This window comes from Sinocyclocheilus grahami, unplaced genomic scaffold, assembly GCF_001515645.1.
Source record: "Sinocyclocheilus grahami isolate Dianchi unplaced genomic scaffold, SAMN03320097.WGS_v1.1 scaffold46.1, whole genome shotgun sequence".
Taxonomy (NCBI): domain Eukaryota; kingdom Metazoa; phylum Chordata; class Actinopteri; order Cypriniformes; family Cyprinidae; genus Sinocyclocheilus; species Sinocyclocheilus grahami.
The window spans coordinates 1,758,000-1,779,160 of NW_015505225.1; the positions used below are offsets into that span (position 1 = coordinate 1,758,000).

At 36.8% G+C, this 21,161-nt stretch overlaps 5 protein-coding genes across 5 annotated transcripts in view; 4 read left to right on the top strand and 1 right to left on the bottom strand.

Annotated features, from left to right (window-relative positions):
* Positions 1-6,119, top strand: part of nxn (nucleoredoxin) — a 75,098-nt gene extending 68,979 nt beyond the window's left edge. The window contains exon 7 of the mRNA XM_016268554.1: positions 4,852-6,119. Coding sequence (XP_016124040.1) covers positions 4,852-5,034 — 183 coding nt within the window. The 3' untranslated portion in view covers positions 5,035-6,119. The remainder of the gene's footprint in view (positions 1-4,851) is intronic.
* Positions 1,365-16,650, top strand: glod4 (glyoxalase domain containing 4). Its single transcript, XM_016268503.1, has 10 exons — positions 1,365-1,375; positions 12,229-12,379; positions 12,581-12,630; positions 12,733-12,853; positions 13,241-13,385; positions 13,527-13,663; positions 15,366-15,452; positions 15,528-15,641; positions 15,720-15,806; positions 15,901-16,650. The coding sequence occupies exons 2-10, from the start codon at positions 12,290-12,292 to the stop codon at positions 15,964-15,966; spliced, it is 897 nt and encodes a 298-aa protein (XP_016123989.1). The 5' UTR covers positions 1,365-1,375; positions 12,229-12,289; the 3' UTR covers positions 15,967-16,650.
* On the bottom strand, positions 6,948-10,845 carry mrm3a (mitochondrial rRNA methyltransferase 3a). The gene is made up of 4 exons (XM_016268501.1): positions 10,415-10,845; positions 9,144-9,388; positions 8,890-9,057; positions 6,948-7,669 (listed from the first exon to the last, which is right to left on the bottom strand). The coding sequence occupies exons 1-4, from the start codon at positions 10,834-10,836 to the stop codon at positions 7,161-7,163; spliced, it is 1,344 nt and encodes a 447-aa protein (XP_016123987.1). The 5' UTR covers positions 10,837-10,845; the 3' UTR covers positions 6,948-7,160.
* Positions 16,651-17,315: 665 nt separating the features above from the next.
* On the top strand, positions 17,316-19,812 carry LOC107582642 (protein KIAA0100-like). The gene is made up of 5 exons (XM_016268555.1): positions 17,316-17,567; positions 18,130-18,241; positions 18,322-18,448; positions 19,490-19,539; positions 19,620-19,812. Exons 2-5 carry the CDS (start codon positions 18,174-18,176, stop codon positions 19,810-19,812), a joined length of 438 nt encoding a protein of 145 aa, XP_016124041.1. The 5' UTR covers positions 17,316-17,567; positions 18,130-18,173.
* Positions 19,813-19,894: 82 nt separating this feature from the next.
* Positions 19,895-21,161, top strand: part of LOC107582643 (protein KIAA0100-like) — a 23,422-nt gene continuing 22,155 nt past the window's right edge. Inside the window, exon 1 of the mRNA XM_016268556.1 lies at positions 19,895-19,979. The gene's annotated coding sequence lies outside the window, so the exon portion shown is untranslated. The remainder of the gene's footprint in view (positions 19,980-21,161) is intronic.

Below are 21,161 nucleotides of genomic sequence, written 5' to 3' on the forward strand. Positions count from 1 at the left end.
AAGAGTGAACAGTACATTATTCAAAATTCAACCTTTAGAAAATAAAAAGGTCATACAGGTTTGCAACAAAATGAAAGAGAGTAAATAATAACAGATTTCCCATTCTTTGGGTTAACGGTCTCTTCAAGGTTTTATTGAGTGAGATTTTGAAAAAAAAAAAATTCTCTGCCACAACAATCAGAATGTTTGCTTGCTTTTACACACAAGTGTGATGTGCCATCTGTTTCTGTATATTTGTGTAAAACAATCCTTCGGGAGGGCATCCTGCAATCACCAACATGTACATGCAGTAAATAAAAGGAGCTGCAGTTGAATGGCAAGCACATGTAGCACAAGCCTCAAATCCAGAGGGTGCCAAAACAGCTGTGCCCTTCTCTCTCTTTCTTTCCCCCTCCCTCGATTTTATTTTTTTTTCATCTCCCTGATCTCCTCTTCGTCTTTCAAGCCTGCATTCCAAGAGGGAGGAAAGCCAACATTTTCATAACTCTTATCTCTTCCCATTCTTTGGGTTAACGGTCTCTTCAAGGCTTTATTGAGTGAGATTTTGAAAAAAAAAAAAATTCTCTGCCACAACAATCAGAATGTTTGCTTGCTTTTACACACAAGTGTGATGTGCCATCTGTTTCTGTATATTTGTGTAAAACAATCCTTCGGGAGGGCATCCTGCAATCACCAACATGTACATGCAGTAAATAAAAGGAGCTGCAGTTGAATGGCAAGCACATGTAGCACAAGCCTCAAATCCAGAGGGTGCCAAAACAGCTGTGCCCTTCTCTCTCTTTCTTTCCCCCTCCCTCGATTTTATTTTTTTTTTCCATCTCCCTGATCTCCTCTTCGTCTTTCAAGCCTGCATGCCAAGAGGGAGGAAAGCCAACATTTTCATAACTCTTATCTCCTGTTTTCTCTTTGTGACCTTTATGGAAGTCATGTAGAGAGTGAAGGCAGCTGTAATTAATAGATGATTAGCAGCCCCTTTCTTTACTTTTCCCTTCTCACTTTAGCTTTCTTGCCACTGTTCAGTCTTTCTCTCTCTCTCTCTCTCTCTCTCTCTCTGTGTGTGTGTGTGTGTGTGTGTGTGCATGTTTATGTGGTTTATGAGGACACAAATAATATAATAACATGGGTATGACATAGGTATTACAACGAGAAGGTGATTTATGAGGACATTTTCAGTGTCCCCGTAATTCAAAAGACTTATAATTAATTCAGAATGAGTTTTTTAAAAAATCTAAAAATGCAGAAAGTTTCCTGTGAGGGGTAGGTTTAGGGGTAGGGTTGGTGTAGGGCAATAGAAAATACGGTTTGTACAGTATAAAAACCATTACGCCTATGGAGAGTCCCCATAAACCATAAAAACAAACCTGGGTGTGTGTGTGTGTGTGTGTGTGTGTGTGTGTGCTTTTTGCTTTGCTTAGCTTTGTGTTTTTTTTATAGGTTAAGACATTGTCAATTTTGCAAAAAAGAGATTCTTTCAAAAACGGTAAAACAATTTTTTTTTAAAAACAAGATTAAAATAACAACAACATACTTTTAAACAGTAGTGTATATGTGTTTATTTATTTTTCTAATAAAATTTTTATTTTATTTTATGATTTATGTTTGGGTTTAAATCAGAACATTTCTTTAAAGAATTTTCCACCAATGTTTTCTTTGTTTTATAAACCAACATACCTCAGATGCTGTCGATAGACCATAATTCGTATTTAACCGAGAATAATCCTTTAATCAGTGATCCAATACCCAATCAGAGCTTGGCAACGAGACACATTCATTCACCGATGGCTTTTATTTATTTCCAATGTGCAATTATTTGAACCTAATGTCTGGTGCAGCGCACAGCTAGAACACTGTTGGGTTCAGATCAGAGCTCTCAGATAACCAATCAGCACGGGCCGTTCGTAGTGAGCTGGCCAATCAGACAGCCATATCTGTGCTTGCATGAGCAGATGGCTAATGCTTATGGAATGCTACAGGCCCACAATAGGCAGAATAAACTTCACGTTGTAGGGCCGGTGCAATTTGGTAAACACACTGGCCCTTATCACGCTAGCAGCTGGAGGCAGCCACAGGCTGACCCTTTGTCTCCACACGGAGAGCTCAGCACTGCAGGCGGCGAGGGACTATGTGTGTGCGCCAAAGGGCCGCCGGGGTTGAAGAACAGTTTACACAAGGTTAGCTGCTCCACAAAAGAAGATGCATGGCTTACCATAGACAGGCAGACAGCCTGAGAGATGTAATCTTTTCATATCTAAAAGCCTGGAAGGGTTACACTAACGGACTCCATTTCTCTCTATATTTGCTTCTGCTGATGGACGGCTTTCGCTGATCTTTATCCGTCCGCAATCTTTACAAGAGAGCATTTAGGGCAAATCACAGAAACAGGCTTTTCGCATTGTAATGTATGTCACATTTTGACAGCCATTGTCTCGCCTGATGCAGTGATTTTCTCGTTGATCATTCTGAGTTAATCAGATGCAGTGTGTTGTGGGTTCACATCGGACAGTGGAATGCATCTGGAACGTGGAAAAGGAAGTGATTATGGGTAAAACCACCAGTGACCCCATGTGATCTACTTTTCCTGTTCCATAAAACAGGAAATCTGTAGCCATCTAAGGTTGATTCCTCATGCTGCGTATTGCTTGAGCGTTGAGGATTTCTGAGTATTATTAAAGGTTAGTAACAAACGATGTTAGACTTCAAATTTCAAATAGCCTCTTGTAAAATTTCTGCAAAAATTTCCGATGAAGGTCATGCGACCGAAATGTAGCCAATAAATATTTGTATATTTTTTGCATAGATAGTGTGCGGGATTTGTTTTTTGCTAAATAGCCTCTTGTAAAATGCTTAGTTTTTCTTCATTGTTACAATACTGCCGTTCCATCTCTTAGTAGTTTTGTTTGAAGTCGAGCTCACAAACTTTCTGTTGCCCTACATGTCCTTTTTAGGTAGCAAAAACGGCACAACGACTCTTTTACGGGCCCAAGATCTGATTGTGCGGTTTAATCCATGTGCTGCTGTGGAATAGCTCATGGTTTTTCACTGCGAGCCAGTCAGAGATGAAATAAACGAACCCAAAACTCTTTGAAACTGTTGTACTGCCCTCTTGTGGTCAAAAATGCAACCATGTCTTGTGTTATAATGCCTTCCATGTGAAATTACTGTGCTGTTCTTTCCAAGGCACACTCATTTGGATGACTTTACAAAGAGAAGTATAATCGGTTTTAATCAGAGAAGAGATGACCTGTTGCTTCTAGAAATATATAATTTTTGTTATTTTTGGTGGAGAAAGTAGGCACTTTCAGCTACGTAAAGCTTGACATGACATGAAATAAATATAAATAATAGATTATAGAAGAGATCTTATCTATGCACAATCAGCTTGTAACACTCCAAAGAGAAAGGAAAACTTGAAATCGCATCATACGACCCCTTTAATAGGATAATAGAAGTAATAGATTAATAAAAATCTAATTGTTTAAAGTGTCTTTAGGCGAGATATATAATTTGTTGAAACCATTTTTAAGCAAGATATAATAGAAAATCTAAAAAAAAAAAGTTTGTGTTTTACATTTTGTATAATATTTGATAGGTCAGGCTTTTATGGCTCATATATAGTGAGAACATGAAGCTCAAACTCAAGGGGGGGAAATCACCTTCATTTTATTCAGAGGCTCAAACTGAGCAAAAAATATGCAATTTGGTGCAGCTGCTGATGGTTAAAAAGTAAGATAACATTCTGATAGTTTGTAATGTAAATCAAAATGATTTTTTTTAAATATAGCAAACTACTTGATAAAATGCATATAAGTATCAGATTTATAATGGGGAGCAAAACATAATACAATGCAAACTGATGATGATTGAGAAATGATCAAATAAACGTTCCATTTGTCAACTGATGCTCACATTTCAACAAACATAAAAAAATGCATATTCAAGGAAACTCAAGATTTTTCAGTCAAGAAAGTGTTCATCTTGAAATATTAACAATATACAATTTATTCTTATGTTTACTTTATACAAATAAATAAAGATTTAACAGCAAAAAGGACTACTAAGTGAATCACTACCTGAAAGTGGACGTTTTGGAAATTCATGTATCAAATATGATACAGTAGACTTTATATGGTTATATGTTATAATGTTGTTTTTATGATGCACTATGTCCACAAACAAAAGAAACGGCTCTTGAAGGATACTTGCCCCTGACAACAGATATGAACAAAGGCATTCTTGCCAAACCATAAACATCCAGTTTACTCTTTAATTCATGTAGGGTATGTTAAATTAGTTATTTTTGTTTATTTTGGTAAGCAGCATTTATGGAGCCGTAGGGTTTTTGAGGTATTGAGATCAAACCACATCTTAAAGAAAGACTGCAGAAGAGATTCGGAAAATAAAATCACTCCGCCTGCCTTTGTTACCCCACAAACACATATTTAGTGACCCCCATCTGGAATAATGGGAATTTTTATTCCACACTCACACAGTGTGATTCATCTCTCTGAAGCTTCCTGGGGTTGTAGTGCCTCAAAAGCAACAAGGTGGGTGATGCGATGTTTTTGTACCCCCTCCTGGTCCTCCCCTGCTGTAGCAGAGACCTCCTCTCTGTGGGGAGTGAGAGGAGCTCTCAACTCTGCTCCGGATAGGGTAGAAAGAGACTCCCCCGTCTGTGGCATCATGCTGATTTCGAGAGAGCGAGAGCTTTATACTGCACTCAGTGCAGTTTTTTTGTTTCCCTGTGTCTCCATGGTGGTCATTTCCAGTTCATTTCTTCACTTTTTTTTGTAGTCATTTTGCTCTTCACAGACAATAATAATCACTTCAGCTGATGTTTTCATCTCCTGACAGGATGATATGAGCGATTCCCTGCGGGACTACACCAACCTGCCTGAGGCCGCGCCTCTCCTCACCATCCTGGACATGTCAGCCCGCGCCAAATACGTTAAAGACGTGGAGGAAATCACACCTGCCGTGGTAGAACAGTTTGTTAGTGACTTTCTGGCCGAGAAGCTCAAACCGGAGCCCATTTGAAGTCCTTGAACTCCCTGCACCCTGTTACCCGAACCTCCATCTGGCCCTTGACCTCCAGGCGTGCTCTCTCTTCTCTTCCTGTCAGACTGTTCGAACAGAAGCGTACTTTGTATTGATATTTTACTTCTTTTAATACGTGCCCCTCCATCTCGAAACGGCCGCCTCCTCCTGTGGTGCCTTGCATTTACTACAGCGCTGATGGTAAAATGCAGATTTTAACGTTGATTGTCTTTTGCCGTTACATTTAGAGATTAGATTGACCCGTGCAGCTGCAAGTGAACACGACTTTTTGCTTTTATTGAGATTTTTATCAAGTATTTCCTTCTATCCTTGGATATTGTTTCAAGAATCAAGAGCTTAGAATAAATATAGCTTGGTAGATGTATTATTATTAAAAAAAAATTCACAGACTGCACATTTTACGTGGCCATATGTTCTGTATGGCTGCGATTCTCTACTTATGGGTGCTGATAAATATGCATACATGAACAAGCTGATGTTGATATCCTTGTATAGAAGGCACTAACTTCTTTGTGTGGCTGCCGCTGTTTATTTTGAATGCAGTTGTCTGTAGTTGATACTTTAAAGGTCTTCACCCACCTTCTTGTTGATATTTGATGTTGTTGAATGACTGATCTGCTCCCATCTCAAACATGACATTTAAGTGGATTTTCTGTGAAGGTCCCCTGTATTAAAGCGGTCTATGTTTTTTGAAGGCACAATAAAAGGCATCTAATTGCAAGCTTCTTTATGAAATATAGCCAATTAAAGCACAGTCTGTCTGTCCTTGGTTGTGTTTGAAATGTCATAGCCATTAAAACTCTGTTTAAAATGCCTCTGTTCTCTTTATACTTGGGACTATGTTTGCAGTTCATACTACCCTACTACTCAGTTTCTGTAGTATGCATACTGCGTGCATTAAGCAGATTTTCTGATAATAATTTCATATTACTCCGTTGACCTTTTAAATTTGCCAGATCATGCGATATACAACCAGAAATACTGAAATATCCCACAAAGCAATGTACTTCCTTCAATCGTCCATTTCCACTTACATAAATACATGTTGTACATCTATATAATGATGATACGAAATACTGAAATATCCCACAAAGCAATGTACTTCCTTCAATCGTCCATTTCCACTTACATTATATATTATACATGTTGTACATCTATATAATGATGATATAGCTTCCATTTTTCATACTGTACATTGTAATATTTTCACAGAAATCTTGCCAGAATAACCATATTCCACTTGCTTAATTAAACATGTAATGCAATGAGGTCATGCCACAGTGTAGCAATAGCCTGATACTGTTTGAAATGTTTGTTGCATATTGTTTGACGTACTTTGATAGAATAGTTCCCTCAAAAATTAAAATGTACTCACCCTCAGTCCATCGGAGATGTAGCTGAGTTTGTCTCTTAAACAGAACAGGTTTGGAGAAATTCAGCATTACATCACTTGCTCACCAGTGGATCCTCTGCAGTGAATGGGTGCCGTCAGAATGAGAGTCCAAACAGCTGATAAAAACATCACAAAAATCCACTCCAGTCTGATTGTTTGAAATGAAAAGCTGAATGTTTATAAGAATCTAATTCATCAAGACATTTTTATCTTCAAACCATTGCTTCCAGCTAAAATAGTGCAGTGAAGAAGTCACCACGTCTGAATCAGGAGAGAAATATGCAGTTTGACAGCTTTTTCATTGGAGAAAGAAAGCAAAATTATGGTTTATAAACTCATAATTTGGCCAGAGATGATTATTTAAAGTTACAAACATGCAGCTTTTTGCTTCACAACACCAATTAATTGGTGGACTGGAGTGGTGTGGATTACTTGTAGATTATTCTGGTTTTTATCAGCTGTTTGGACTCATTTTAACGGCACCCATTCACTACAGAGGATCCATTGGCGAGTAATTTCTTCAAATACGTTCAGTTCAAGAAACAAACTCATCTACAACTTGTATGGTCTGAGGGTGAGTACATCAAAACACACAGTCGCCATCTACTGGAAAAATGACAAACTGTTAAAAGCAGTCAAAAGGCACAATGATAAATAAAGTGAAAATGGACAGTACTGGTGAAACAACTTTAATACATTACAAAAAAAACACTCATTTGAAGATTTTAGATTGTGTTCTTCGCCGTGTTTTGTCCAACAACTGCAGAAGCTGCCGTCTGCCTTCAAACAGCAGTATACTAGCAGCCATTGCAGAGTTCAGGCTCTCCACTCCTGGAGCCATGGGCACAAAGAGCCTTTTGCCCTCTGTTTCCACAGCCAATCGCCGAGCCTCCAGACTCAGTCCATGCGTCTCTCCGCCAATCACCAGTGCCGTGCTCCTCTGAGCCCAACTCTCATAGTACACCTGAGGCTTCAGACACGGCAGCGAAGGTTCATCATCGGACTCTTCATCAGAGTCACTTTCACTGTAGTCATCCAAAGAACCTTTTTCTATTTGTCCGGGAACTGGAGCTTTTATACTGTTATCTGCTACATGAACAACCACGTCCTTTGGTAAGTGCTTGGAAATTTCATCCCAGTCTAAATTAGGAAAGACCGGAAGGCGGAAATGAGCTCCCATTGCTGCGCGAAGAACCTTGGGCTCCCATGTGTCCACACAACCTGAAAAAAAAAAAAAAAAACAGCAAGTGATTAGAGTTTATTTTAATGCATTCCGGTCATTTTTGACCCGGAAAATATTTCTAAAAATTCTTAAAACAAAAAAAAACACGGTTTTAGTACAGTAAACTAAGTTGAAAAGTTGAAAAGAGATCTATTTAAAATGGATAACTATTTCATTACCTGGATATCTGTGGTGGTGAATTTTTTTTATGATTTTTGTAAACATATGCACATACAAACACTATATGAACAGACAAAAAAAAAAAATTATAAAAAATTTGAGCAATATTTATGTTATTTTACCAGAATATGAGCATGTAGGTTTCAGAAATTTGGACTCTTAGGTAGTCATGACATGAGTTCTAAGTTCAAAGGAATTTAATTAAATCCATTGTTTTCAATTGTTAATACAGGTAATTATCATATTATATTAATTTCATTTAACAATATATTCATATAAAATGTAACAAATATTAAATTATTATTGCATTACAGTTCATTTTGCTATAGTTTAAGTATTTAAAGTTTCAAAAAATGCTCTAGCTTTTTTAATAAAAAATTGTAAGTGTAGTAATAACATAGTAATATGCAAAACCTGCTTGCACATTTACTCAATGAGAAGTTCTTCATTTAAATACAATGCTTTTTTGCTGAAACATTAAAGGGGTCATATGATGCTTTTTTAAAGATCATTATTTTGTGTATTTGGTGTAACAGAATATGGTGACATGCTTTAATGTTCAGAAAACACATTATTTTTCAAATACTGTACATTATTGTAGGTCCTCTATGCCCCGCCTCTCTCAACTCTTCGTTTTCTACAAAGTCCCTCCTAACAACAAGCGCAGTCTGCTCTGATTGGCCAGCTGACCCAGTGCATTGTGATTGGCCGAACACCACAAGCACTCGTCGGAAAAGTAACGCCCCTTACCATAATCACAGCTTCAGCTTTCAAAATAAATGTAAAGACAGAGCCCGAAAGGGGAACAGAGTCGCGTGACAGACACAGTGATGAATATGTGTTTGCAGTACACAAGCCACGGTTAAGACAGCTGACTCCACTGTGATGTGACCCTGTCTCTCTCTCTTGCACACACGCGCGTGTGCGTGAAGTTATGAGAATGTTTAAAAAGTTTACATACTGACCCAGAATGTGAAAACAGGCTGCAGTGTTTAATAAGTTATAAGGTTTAAGTATAATATATAAATGTATCACACACCTTTGGTAAGAAGAACACGCTCACAGCCAGCAGCTGCCGCACAACGTAAAATAGTCCCTAGGTTCCCAGCGTCACGTAGATTGTCGCATAACAGAAACAAAGGAACCGACTGAAAGCGCGTGTCTTTTGGAAACACCAGGCGGGAGGCATCCGGTTTTGAGAATATAGCTGCGTTTTGAAGGACACAATGTGATTGGAGTTGTGTTATAAACATTTAGATGTGAACTAGGTTTATAGAAGAGTCAGCAACGCACCTATAACCCCCTGAGGAGTGACCAGGTCAGACCAGGTCTTCATGTCTTCATATCTGACCTTGATGAGCTTGGCCTGCTGTAATTTACCTAGAGGAAGCTCCTGCAGTCGCTCCACTGCACTGAAGAAGAGCATCTGAGGAGCCGCTCCAGCAGACAGAGCATCACAGATCAGACGCCTCCCCTCCAGCAGCACCTTACCTTCCTTATCCCGAAACGCTCTGGACCGGGCAACACTGGCCACCCTCCTGAGGGCAGAGTGACAGATCTCTTAAAACTACACTGTGCAACTTTTTCTTTGATAAAAATAACAACATGTTAATGAGAGAGTGCAAAACAATCCATCTTCCAAACCATACTTTACCCTAATACACTTTGATAAACCTATAAAAATGATTAATATTTTAACCCTGTCGGGACGGACATAGATCATTCAAAACGATGACAATGACCATGGATCATTCAAAACAACAAACCTTCCAGGCAATCACCGGTTATGAGGTATTATAAGATGTGTGTGTACATTTATTTGCACAGAGGAGCAGAGCCGAAGCACAACAAAAACACTTTTCTTCCGACCCCACACATTTACAGAGCGGCTGCATTAAAAAAAATATGCATTTTTAATAATACAAATGATATATATTATTTTATTATTATCATTATTAACTCCTCAACAATACATTTATGCTGTGTTTTGAGGGATATGTGGTACTTTTTTTTTACCTATTTACTGCAAAATTGTTCAACTACACCATTAATCTGCATATGAAAGAAAAAATGCAAAGTATATATATATATATACACACATGTATAGCAAAATATATTAAAATCGTTATTTTTTTTGTCAAAGGTTATAAGTTCTTGTTTGAAATATTATTATTTTTATTATTATTATTATTGTAATTAAGGAAAGTTTTAAATTGGGTCCAACAGATATATCTGCGATCCAAATACGCCAAAAACTCATCACCAAACTCCAATGAGTTGTAAATATGGGTACAGTCATTTTAGACACTTCCAAAACTGTTGCAACAGAGATGGAAATACAAGTTTTAAATACATGAATGTTGCCACAGTTTTGGAAGTGCCTTCCTCTGTTCTAAAGAAGGGGGTGTGCCGATACTTCTGGCGATATAGTGTATATATGGTGGTGCTCCTCTATTAAATACACGAAAATGAATAACCAAAATAAATTATTGCCAGACATATTGCCATTTAAAACTCAGTATTTTTCAAGAATGCCGATAAATTGGTGTCATTTTTCCCCTCACGCGAGTCTGTTCTCTCCAGCAGGAGCCTTCTCGAAGCGCAGGCCAGAGAGTTTGTCCTTCATCTGAGGAGACTCTTCTGCACATCCAGACACATGTCCACTCCACTGCTGGCTGCCAGCGCTCCCTGAGACTTTCTCTCTGTGTTTGTCCTTCTGTGTGAACAGCTTCTGGTTCATTTTATCAGCTGCTTCGTTTGATTTAATTAATCTCTCTCGTTCGCCATCAGGATACACGACCGCCACGGGTCTCCGCCGGAGGGCTCGGACATATCGCCTCGAATTCACCAAGATCCGGTGGTTATTATGTCCTCTGAGTAATAAACTACGTTCCCCGAAAATAACAAATCCACGACACACGTTATACATGAGCGCTGCCATGTTTGTCACAGGGAATGAACTACAGCTGTCCGATTCGTGAATCATTCTTCTGAGTCGGATCTTTTTCAAGAGTTGACTGCATCACTTCACCAGTGTCTTCTTCTTCTTCTTCGTGGTTTTTAACGGCGGCTGGCTCCAACGCAAATAGGTGCATTACCGCCACCGTCTGCTCCGGGGTGTGAAACAAGAGTTTTAAATTCTATTTACCAACCCTGTATCTCTTATAAAATCAAAGAATACATTACTATTGATTTCACTTGCCCATTTGATTAAAACCTTAAAATTAAGATCCTGAATTCCATTTTTCCTTATTTCTACTATCATTTTTCTTCTTTCTTGTTCATACTTGCTACATTCAAGAAATACATGAGGTATTGTTTCACCGGTGTCTTAAGAAGTCGGGTCTCTTATCAACTAATTACACACAAACGACGTTGATCTAAAATATGCATATACTTGCTGCTTACTATAGTGAAACATAAACTTGATCAAATCTCTGATTCGTAGTAATGAGCTCTGAGGACATGAGTGATGGGAAACATTGAAGTGAATTGCAGTTTTTTGTCATTCTGCTGAAGAAGACTTCATTCATGTGTTTTGACAATAATGCACTTATACAGAAAACTTTTGGTCAGAATGTTTAATGTTTGTCCAATTTTATTTTGTAAGTGGCTTCTCTCTTTTTTTTGACCACTTAAAAGAAGATACAGGAAAATATTACATAATTAATGTTTCCTGTTAGCCAAATTTCATATACACAAGCAAAAAAATGTACTGGCTCCAAACCTCTTTTTACTTTATTCAGAGTTGACTAAAACAAATATCTGGAAACTATCCAAACTTCTGTCCATCCGAAAGCAATGAAAACGGTATTTCTTTGTTATTCATCCTTTGTGTCTTCTTAAGACGTAAATGTATTACTTTGTTGTTGTTTACCCTGGCTGGTTGCATATTCTTTTTTTCTCTAACTCTTTTCCTTTGCTTTGTTTTGTCTCTGTATGTAATTATCTGTATGTAACTGTTTAATAAAAAAGAACAGTTCGATATCGATACTTTAAAGGGGTCATATGATGCACAATCAGCTTGTAACACTCCAAAGAGAAATAAAAACTTGAAAGCGCATCATATGACCCCTTTAAAAAGCGATATTTGAATCAATTCGTTGGAACGAACTGTTCATTGGAACCGATTCGCGTGGTTGACTCAGTGCCCCAGCACCAGAATGGACTGTACCATGTAAGAATTCACCAAGAAATGTGTTATTAAGATTCAATTCAACATGTTGCAGCATGTTATTTTGCATTACAGTATATTACAAATATTGACGTAATGTGCCCTCGTTTATAATGGCATTGCGAATGCGCGTTGAAATGAAAGTAACGTTAATTATTTTGGTTTAGTCTGTGGGCTGTCGACAGCAGAGCAGTCGATCGCAAGGTGTGTGTATTGAGACAGAGTGTGTGATCAGCGCGTTTACAGTAGGAGACTTTCAAAAGTGATGGCACTAAGAAGAGCTCTGCATTTTGTTTTTAAAGTAGGAGACAGGACCAAAACAGCCACTTTTTACAGGGATGTCTTAGGAATGAAGGTAGAAGAGCTGTCTACTGATCTTATTGTAAAATTATAGTTCTATTATGTAAATAATACAGTGGGAACTTTGCCTCCTAATATTGTTGATAAGCCAGTTAATCACGCTATTACCAGATGCAGGTTGGCACGCGTATTTTCCGTCTATGCTCGGACTCAAAACCTAAATTCATAAACAATAATAAATAATTATAATCTACAGATTCTGCGGCATGAAGAATTTGAGGAGGGCTGCAAAGCAACCTGCAATGGGTTAGTCATACTTTTCTATTTATTTGACTAAAGCTTAGTTACCTGTATAACCTGTATCAAATTCTCAATATTAGCTTACGCATATAACTTGTTTGTTTTCAGTCCATATGATGGAAAATGGAGTAAAACCATGGTGGGCTTTGGACCAGAAGATGACCACTTTGTTGCAGAGTTGACCTATAATTATGGAGTGGGTGAATATCGCCTTGGCAATGACTTTCTGGTAAATGGCATTAATATAAATCATTTATAACTTGAAACCACACATAAAGTAGAATCTAAACATGTGAAACCATAAAATATATATACCGTAATGATGATTTTTGGACCAAATATCATATAAAATGTCAGATTCTACCAAATGTCTCGGCCACGAATGAAATGTACATAAATTTGTGACACTAATCATGTTGGATAACCTGATCATCATATTTTTCAGTTCAGCCTTGAATTGACATAACACATTTATTTATTATTTATATTTTTGTAATAAATTACAATAGAAGAATTTTCACAAGCAGTTTTAGATCTTTGGCTCCCACTGCATGTTTTCTATTGAATGGGATCCTATCTAAATAAAGCTGTGGTTCCCTGTGCTCTCCGATATTAGGGTCTGACTCTGCAGTCCAGTCAGGCTGTGAGTAATGCTAAGAGGTTAAACTGGCCTCTAACACAAGTCGAAGAGTCTCTCTACTTGACTGAAGCTCCGGGAGGATACCGCTTCTACCTTATAGACAAGGAACTGCCAAACTGTGGTGGGTATTTGCACTAATTGTGTGTTATAATAAGGATGTGAGAACTTCTTTTATGAAAAATGGAAGTTAATATATGTGTTAACTACTAAGTGTGCCATTGTATACTGACTCCTAACTGATTGTTTCTGGTCCTGGTAACAGATCCTGTCCAGAAAGTCTCTCTGGCAGTGTCTGATCTGCAACGTTCTGTTCATTATTGGTCTGCTCTGCTGGGAATGAAGGTTATTGAGAAAAATGAGGACAAAAAGATTGCCTTAATGGGATTCTCAGATAATCAGGTTTGGCTGAAAATAATACATTTATTATATTTTTGGCAATAATTAATTTATGAGGGCACCATGCCACTCACCAAGACCTAATGAATTCATGCTTTGGGTTTGGTTATCCTCTTTTTATAAAACTTACATCAGGCCCTTTACAGAAGAAAATTAATTTATACAAATGTATATTTACATTACTATATATTAGTGCTGTCAAATGATTAATCGCATCCCAAAATTTTTTTTTTGTTTACGTAATATATATGCGTGTACTGTGTATATTTATTATGTATATATAAATACACACACATTCACATATATATTTAAGAGAAATATGTTATGTTTATATATTAAATATATTTATATATAATATAAATCGCACGAATATAAATATACGTGTAAATATTTTAAAAATATATCCAGTATATGTGTGTATTTATATATATAATACAAATATACAGTACACACACACATATTATGTAAACAAATTTTTAAATTTTGGTTGCGATTAATTGTGCTTAATCATTTGACAGCACTACTATATATACATTTTTTGGAAAAATTTATGAAAAAATATTTCTGTTCTTTTGAACTTTCTGTACATCAAAGAATGCTTGGAAAGTTTACACAAAATATCAAGAGGTTTTCAACATTGATAATAATCAGAAATGTTTATGTTATGTTTATATATTAAATATATTTATATATAATATAAATTGCACGAATATAAATATACGTGTAAATATTTAAAAAATATATCCAGTATATGTGTGTATTTATATATATAATACAAATATACAGTACACACACACATATTATGTAAACAAATTTTTAAATTTTGGTTGCGATTAATCGTGCTTAATCATTTGACAGCACTACTATATATACATTTTTTGGAAAAATTTATGAAAAAATATTTCTGTTCTTTTGAACTTTCTGTACATCAAAGAATGCTTGGAAAGTTTACACAAAATATTAAGAGGTTTTCAACATTGATAATAATCAGAAATGTTTCCATATGTGACCCTAGACCACAAAACCAGTCATAAGGGTCAATTTTTCGAAATTGAGGTTTATACATAACCTGAAAGCTGAATAAATAAGCTTTCCATATAGGATAGGATAATATTTGGCCGAGATACAATTATTTGAAAATCTGGAATCTGAGGGTGCAAAAAAATCTAAATATTGAGAAAATCGCCTTTAAAGTTGTCCAAATGAAGTTCTTAGCGATGCGTATTACTAATCATAAATTAAGTTTTGATATATTTACAGTAGGAAATTTACAAAATATCTTCATGGAACATGATCTTTACTTAATATCCTAATGATTTTTGGCATAAAAGAAAAATCAATAATTTTGACCCATACAATGTATTTTTGGACTTTTCGACTTAAGACTGGTTTTGTGCTTCAGGGTCACATATTAGAATGATTTCTGAAGGATCATGTGACACTGAAGGCTGGAGTAATGATGCCGAAAATCATCATTCAGTTTTGTATAAATTACGTTTTCACATATATTAAAATAGAAAACAGTTGTTTTACATTAATGATAATATTTCACGATATTATTGTTTTTATTGTTGTATTTTCATCAAACGAATGCAGCCTTGGTGAGCATAAGAGACTTGTTTTAAAAACATTAAAAGATCTTACCGACCCCAAACTTTTGAGCGGTAGTTTATGTGTCGTTTCAATAGGTTATGTGCTTTTGTAGTGTAAGCTGGAGTTACAGGACATTGGAGGCGCTGTGGATCATGGAACTGCTTTTGGAAGGATCGCATTCGCTTGCCCTCGGGATCAGGTCAGCTATTCCAACATCAGCCAACAGTATCCATTCTACTTGGTGTCATTTTAAAGAAATGTCTTTGTTTTGCAGTTACCAGACATTGAAGCGCTAATGAAAAAAGAAAAGCAGAAAATCCTAACCCCTCTTGTGAGGCTGGACACTCCTGGAAAAGCCACGGTGGAAGTCGTCATTCTTGCAGATCCTGTGAGTCTTTATTGTCTAATGGTTCTGAGATTGATCCTGAGGGTTTTCTTGGCTAAGTCGGATCTCCACTTCATGTAGGATGGCCATGAGATCTGCTTTGTGGGCGATGAGGCATTCAGACAGCTTTCTGCTGTGGACCCAAAGGGGAATGATTTACTGGATGAGGTAATCAGTCTCACCACATTATATAGTATAAAGGAAATCCTGTCATCCACTTTCAAACCACATTCATGTGTTTTCTGTTTGGTTGCTTTCACAGGCCATGGCTGCAGATAAGAGTGACGAGTGGTTTGCCAAACACAACAAGCAGAAGGCTTCGGCATAAACACTGTCTGGCTTTTATTGAAACTGCTTGAAAAGATCCAGGATGTTCAGTCAACCAGATTTGTGTTATTATACATTTCAGTGGGTCGGAAATGATGATCGTTTTATTTCATGAAAATAACATTGACTTTATCAAGTACGCCTTAAAAACTGCATCGCTCTACTTTTGAACATGGTGAAAAATATGCATATTTGCGTAAATATAAAAAGTAAATCTTCATGATTATGTTGTTATTCTCTTGAAAGTGTAAATAGGTTTGATAAATAAAGAAGATAATCGGGAAGTGTAATGTTATAAATATTCAGTGGCTGTTAAAAGAAACATTTCCTGCCTTTGGTGCCATTCATAATTAATTGCAATTATTACTAGCTAGCATCATGGTATACAGTACACCAAAGTGCAGAAAAAGAAAGACGGAAAGGTTTCATTCTGCTGACCAGCAGAGATCAGTATTTTAATGCTTCTACATTATAGTACGAGTTATTATATGTAGATGTAATTTAAATAAGACAGGAACTGTGTGCTGTCTACTAGCCGACCAGGGGTTCTCAAACTGGGATCCGGGGACCTCCAGGGGGCTGCAAGGGAGTGCTAGGGGATCTGTGGAAAAGTTTAGAGACAAAAAAGAATTAACTAAATAAATTCAATTCAAATTGGCTTTGAATAAAGTCATAAACTAAAGAAAATTATTACATTTGCTTTAAATAAATAATAAATACATTTGATTTAAATCAATTGTTTACTAAACGCTTACCGAGTGTAGGACAGTGGTTCTTAACCAGGGGGCACAGAATGACTTAAAATTAAAAATGTTTTTTTAAAGAAATTAAAAGGCCAAAAATATTAATAAATAAATAATAATGAACACACAAAAACACAGAATCTTAAATCTTATATACTTACGAAATAAATCATGTTTTAATGTAATATATCAACACTCCGAATTTCTAAATGTAAAAAAGAATTCAATATAAATCTTTAAAAAAAAAAATTATTATTAAGCTGCATTGTCGTTGCACTGCAGAAATAACAGAGGAAGCAGCTTAACCAAAAAGCGTCCAGAACGGTTGAGAACCACTGCTGCAAGGTGACCTGTGGTCAGGTGACACTGTCTGAGATAAAGATGACTGTCAGCTGACTGTCCAAATCATCAAACTGCCCGTTTACATACTGTAATTTTTCATAGTTAAAATAAGACTGAGAAGTTTTCTATAAAGATGGGAAGACTCATTAAACCTTCGGGCCCCTTTAGTTTCAAAAATAAGTAGCAAGAATATATATTTTCTGTGCTCAGCTCATGGGACTTTTATTATAAAAAACACATCAATTTTCAAAAAGTTAGTATTTCTGCCTTCACACTTGAAACAACAGAGGAAAGCCCATTACTTAAATCCTAAATCAGAGTGAACTGTGGTTTGTCAGTTTAACAGCGGCTGTAATTATAATGTTGTGTGTTTAAGGAAGCGGATTAACATGATTAGCATGTCCGTTTATTGACAGAGAGCTGTCATGATCCAGCTGCTAGCGCAGTTAGCCTAGCATGAGACGGAGGGGCGCTGTACACCTAAAGATCCACTGGTCTGCATTACAAACCCTTTCAGGTGGGTAACCCGACTTAAAAGTTGCTAGTTACAGTCAACACCTTAATTAGAAAGTTAAATACTTCTTGCTTGGAGGTGCGCGGTAGTGTTTTGGCAGCTAACAGGCTAATGGTGCTTTGCTCAACAGTGCAAGTTTCCACCCAACAGTTGTTTGCAGTGCTAGAGTGGCACAACAACGAGACTGACGATCAAATGATTCCATTGTTTCGAGAGTAAAAATCTGTGCAGTATTATTGTTCTATTATTTATCGCACAAAGCTCTTGTAATTTGACTTGTAAAAATGATAATAATTGCAACCTATTCTGCTTCTGTGTCACTATTCAGTTAGTATTGTTTGTAACGAACACATTTTAAATACCTAATATTTCAGACGACATATTGCATACAGAAATGTAAATGCACTACTTTGGCTTCTTAACATGTTAATGCACTTGCATTCTCATTCCTTTTTTGTCTATTCAATGAATGTGTTCACTAATACCTAACATGTTTTGAGAGAATTCTTCAGGAATTAATGTGAGTGGCTGTTTGACAGCTGGTCTGAAGTCAGGTTTCTTCCAGGTGCCATGGTTGTAGGCTAAATGTGAAGGAGCATTTGCAGCACAATGTCTGCCCTGCTGATTGCCATCTCCGTATTTCTCATCTTGGCAGTTGTATTCATTTTGATCTTTAGGTAAGAAGCCATCATGCTTCAGTATGCACAGATATTGAAAATGCAAACCTATTAAATCTGCCCTCTTTGTGTTTTGTTAGATGGTTTGCTTGCAGTTTGGCTGTCCGTTTTTTCCATGATGTCCTGAATGCAGAGCTCAAGATCAGATCTGTGGGTCTTTTCTCAGTGCGAGGAATCAGTGTTCAGTTTCAGCCTCAACACACTCTGGTGGGTTTCGTTTTTGCATCAATAAAACATACGTCACAAACTGCATTTAATATCAGCTCTGTTATAGTCCTCATAACCCTGTAAAGTTTAACACATGAATTAATAGTCAAAACATCTATCTATCTATCTATCTATCTATTTGGAAGTGTTTATTGAACTTTTAGACAAAAATATTTTTAAAAAGTTTACATATGTAGTTTGTCGAGTATCATTTTTAATGCATCAGCCTTTTATGGCTCATGTAGTATGACATGGTGAGAATCTAGAGGTCATATTTGAGGAGGAAAAAACACCTTAATTTTATTCAGAGGCCCAAAAATATGAATTTGGTGCAATTGCTAATATTTATATGGGCAAAAAATGTATGAGGGATTTCTCGTAAACCAATGAAATCAGACTGCTTGCATATAATGCATGTATATATGACTTGTCACTCTTTATCTTTCAAATTTTTTGTCTTAGTAAGATGATATTTAAATGCTAAGTTTTATAATCAAAGCTCTGTAGTTTTTATTGTGGGGTGCAAAAAATATAATGCAGTGCAGTGCAACGATGGACAAATAAATGCTCCTCAAAAGCCTGATGTTTCATATTTGATGCTTACATTTTAAAGTTATTTTTAAGTAATAAATGGATAATTAAGTAAAGCTAAGTTGCTTCAGTCCAGTAAATGTTCATCTTAAAATATGTCTAATTATAAAAGTTATTCTTACGTTTTCTTTATAAAAATCAGTAAAGATTTCACTGTGAAACGCCACTAAGTTACCTGAAGACGGGCTTTTTTTTCTCTTTTTTTTTAACAATCCTACTAAAAGGCCTTTTACTTGCTAAAAAGTATAAACTATCAGTCAGATTACAGAAGGCATGTAGTAGATTATGTACAACAGGTGGGTCATGTTGATAATATAAAGGCATAATAAATAGAAATTTGCATATCAAACATGATGCAGTAGACTGTGTGTAGTTAAGAGTTGCAACTGGTGTGGTGCCGTGATGTTTAATATGTATTCTAGCACTATAAAGCCTTTTTCTGTTTTGTAGGAAATTGACAGGATATGGATTTCTTGCAAAATACTTAACCCGGACTTGCCGTAAGTATAATTATAAGACATAGTTAGTGTAAATATTGTCTGTTGATGATCGGTCATTGTGATTATGTTGTATTTGTTAGGAGGTTTTTGGCGTTGTGTGTGGGTGAGGCTCGGGTCCGCTTTGACCTACAGGAGCCATTTAGGCCCCGGGCTCCTAAAAGCAATGAGCAGAATTCCAAAATACCTCCTCTGAGTCCCTCTACCCTGCACCTCCTCTCTCAGGTAATCAACCTGACTGTTGTTTTGGAGAATCCCAGGTTCAGTACAAGTTAAGCTCAATGCAACGCATGCTGTTGATTACCACAGAAGAGCAATATATATTGTTCTGAAGAAAAGAAAATGACCTACAGGAGCCATTTAGGCCCCGGGCTCCTAAAAGCAATGAGCAGAATTCCAAAAGACCTCCTCTGAGTCCCTCTACCCTGCACCTCCTCTCTCAGGTAATCAACCTGACTGTTGTTTTGGAGAATCCCAGGTTCAGTACAAGTTAAGCTCAATGCAACGCATGCTGTTGATTACCACAGAAGAGCAATATATATTGTTCTGAAGAAAAGAAAGGGGTGTTATAGTAATGCACTTGCAATGAAATTCAAAGGGGCAAGACAGAAAGCCCATGCTATTTCAAAATGATACTCCTTAATGTTCACTTACTCAGTTGGCCTGTGTAAAATTATATCCTACCTTTTATCTCATAATTTTATATGAAAGAATGGACTTTCACTGCAAGTTCAATACTGTGACTACAATTGTACAGTTCCTTTAAAGGAGACCTATTATGCGCCTTTTTTTACAATATGTAATATAAGCCTCTGGTGTCCCCAGAATGTGTCTGTGAAGTTTCAGCTCAAAATACTCCACAGATCATTTATTATATCATTTTGAAAATGCCTATTTTGAGTGGAAGCAGAAACACGCTGTTTTTCAGGCCTGTCTCTTTAAATGTAAATGAGCAGCTGCTCCCCGCCCCCTTTTCCAGAATAGAGCTGCGCCATTACAGCTCTGAGGTTCTACACGTTCTGATTATCATGTTTATCACGCTGAAATCATGCGTTTTAAACCATATGAGTTTAAACTTCTGATATACAGTTTTTTGAGAGCACACAACCGAAGCACACAGACAGAAAGCGGCTGTCACAGCATGTGAGTACTAAAGTAAGTTCTCATTCACACACAAGTTTACGTTAAAAACACACGAGTTACAAAAACAGTCAGTTATGTCTGTGAAGGTAAACGGCTAGGAAATAAATCGCATTTTTATTTTAGATCTGTGTGACCGCAGCAATATACAGTAAATAAATCAATAAATCCACTGCTGTCTTGTCTCCTCTGAGGCTGGGACTGTAACCAGTGTTCTGTGCTCATCTGTGCAGCCAAAGACTGAACAGTTAGCATGTTTTGCTCAAACGTTTGCCATGGCATTAGAACTAGTACACTGTTGTCACAATACACAATAACTGCGCCGTGGGTGGAAACTTACAGATTAAGGGGCGGTAATATTATAATGAGATCCCTTTGCCACGTCACCAAGGGAGCGAAATCTGACGCGCTCGTTTTTTTCAGACGCTTACAGAAAAAGGCTTACCAAAACAAAGTTACTGGGTTAATCTTTTTCACATTTCCTT

Excerpts from the sequence above, each read along its gene's own strand:
- mrm3a (XM_016268501.1), bottom strand. The coding sequence starts at position 10,836 with ATGATTCACGAATCGGACAGCTGTAGTTCATTCCCTGTGACAAACATG. Across the intron at positions 9,389-10,414 it reads GCTGGAGAGAACAGACTCGC|GAGGGTGGCCAGTGTTGCCC; the intron begins GTGAGGGGAAAA and ends CTCTGCCCTCAG. Across the intron at positions 9,058-9,143 it reads CACTCCTCAGGGGGTTATAG|CTATATTCTCAAAACCGGAT; the intron begins GTGCGTTGCTGA and ends TTCAAAACGCAG.
- glod4 (XM_016268503.1), top strand. The coding sequence starts at position 12,290 with ATGGCACTAAGAAGAGCTCTGCATTTTGTTTTTAAAGTAGGAGACAGG. Across the intron at positions 13,664-15,365 it reads TGGGATTCTCAGATAATCAG|TGTAAGCTGGAGTTACAGGA; the intron begins GTTTGGCTGAAA and ends GTGCTTTTGTAG. Across the intron at positions 15,453-15,527 it reads TCGCTTGCCCTCGGGATCAG|TTACCAGACATTGAAGCGCT; the intron begins GTCAGCTATTCC and ends TTTGTTTTGCAG.
- LOC107582642 (XM_016268555.1), top strand. The coding sequence starts at position 18,174 with ATGTCTGCCCTGCTGATTGCCATCTCCGTATTTCTCATCTTGGCAGTT. Across the intron at positions 18,242-18,321 it reads GTATTCATTTTGATCTTTAG|ATGGTTTGCTTGCAGTTTGG; the intron begins GTAAGAAGCCAT and ends GTGTTTTGTTAG. Across the intron at positions 18,449-19,489 it reads TTCAGCCTCAACACACTCTG|GAAATTGACAGGATATGGAT; the intron begins GTGGGTTTCGTT and ends TCTGTTTTGTAG.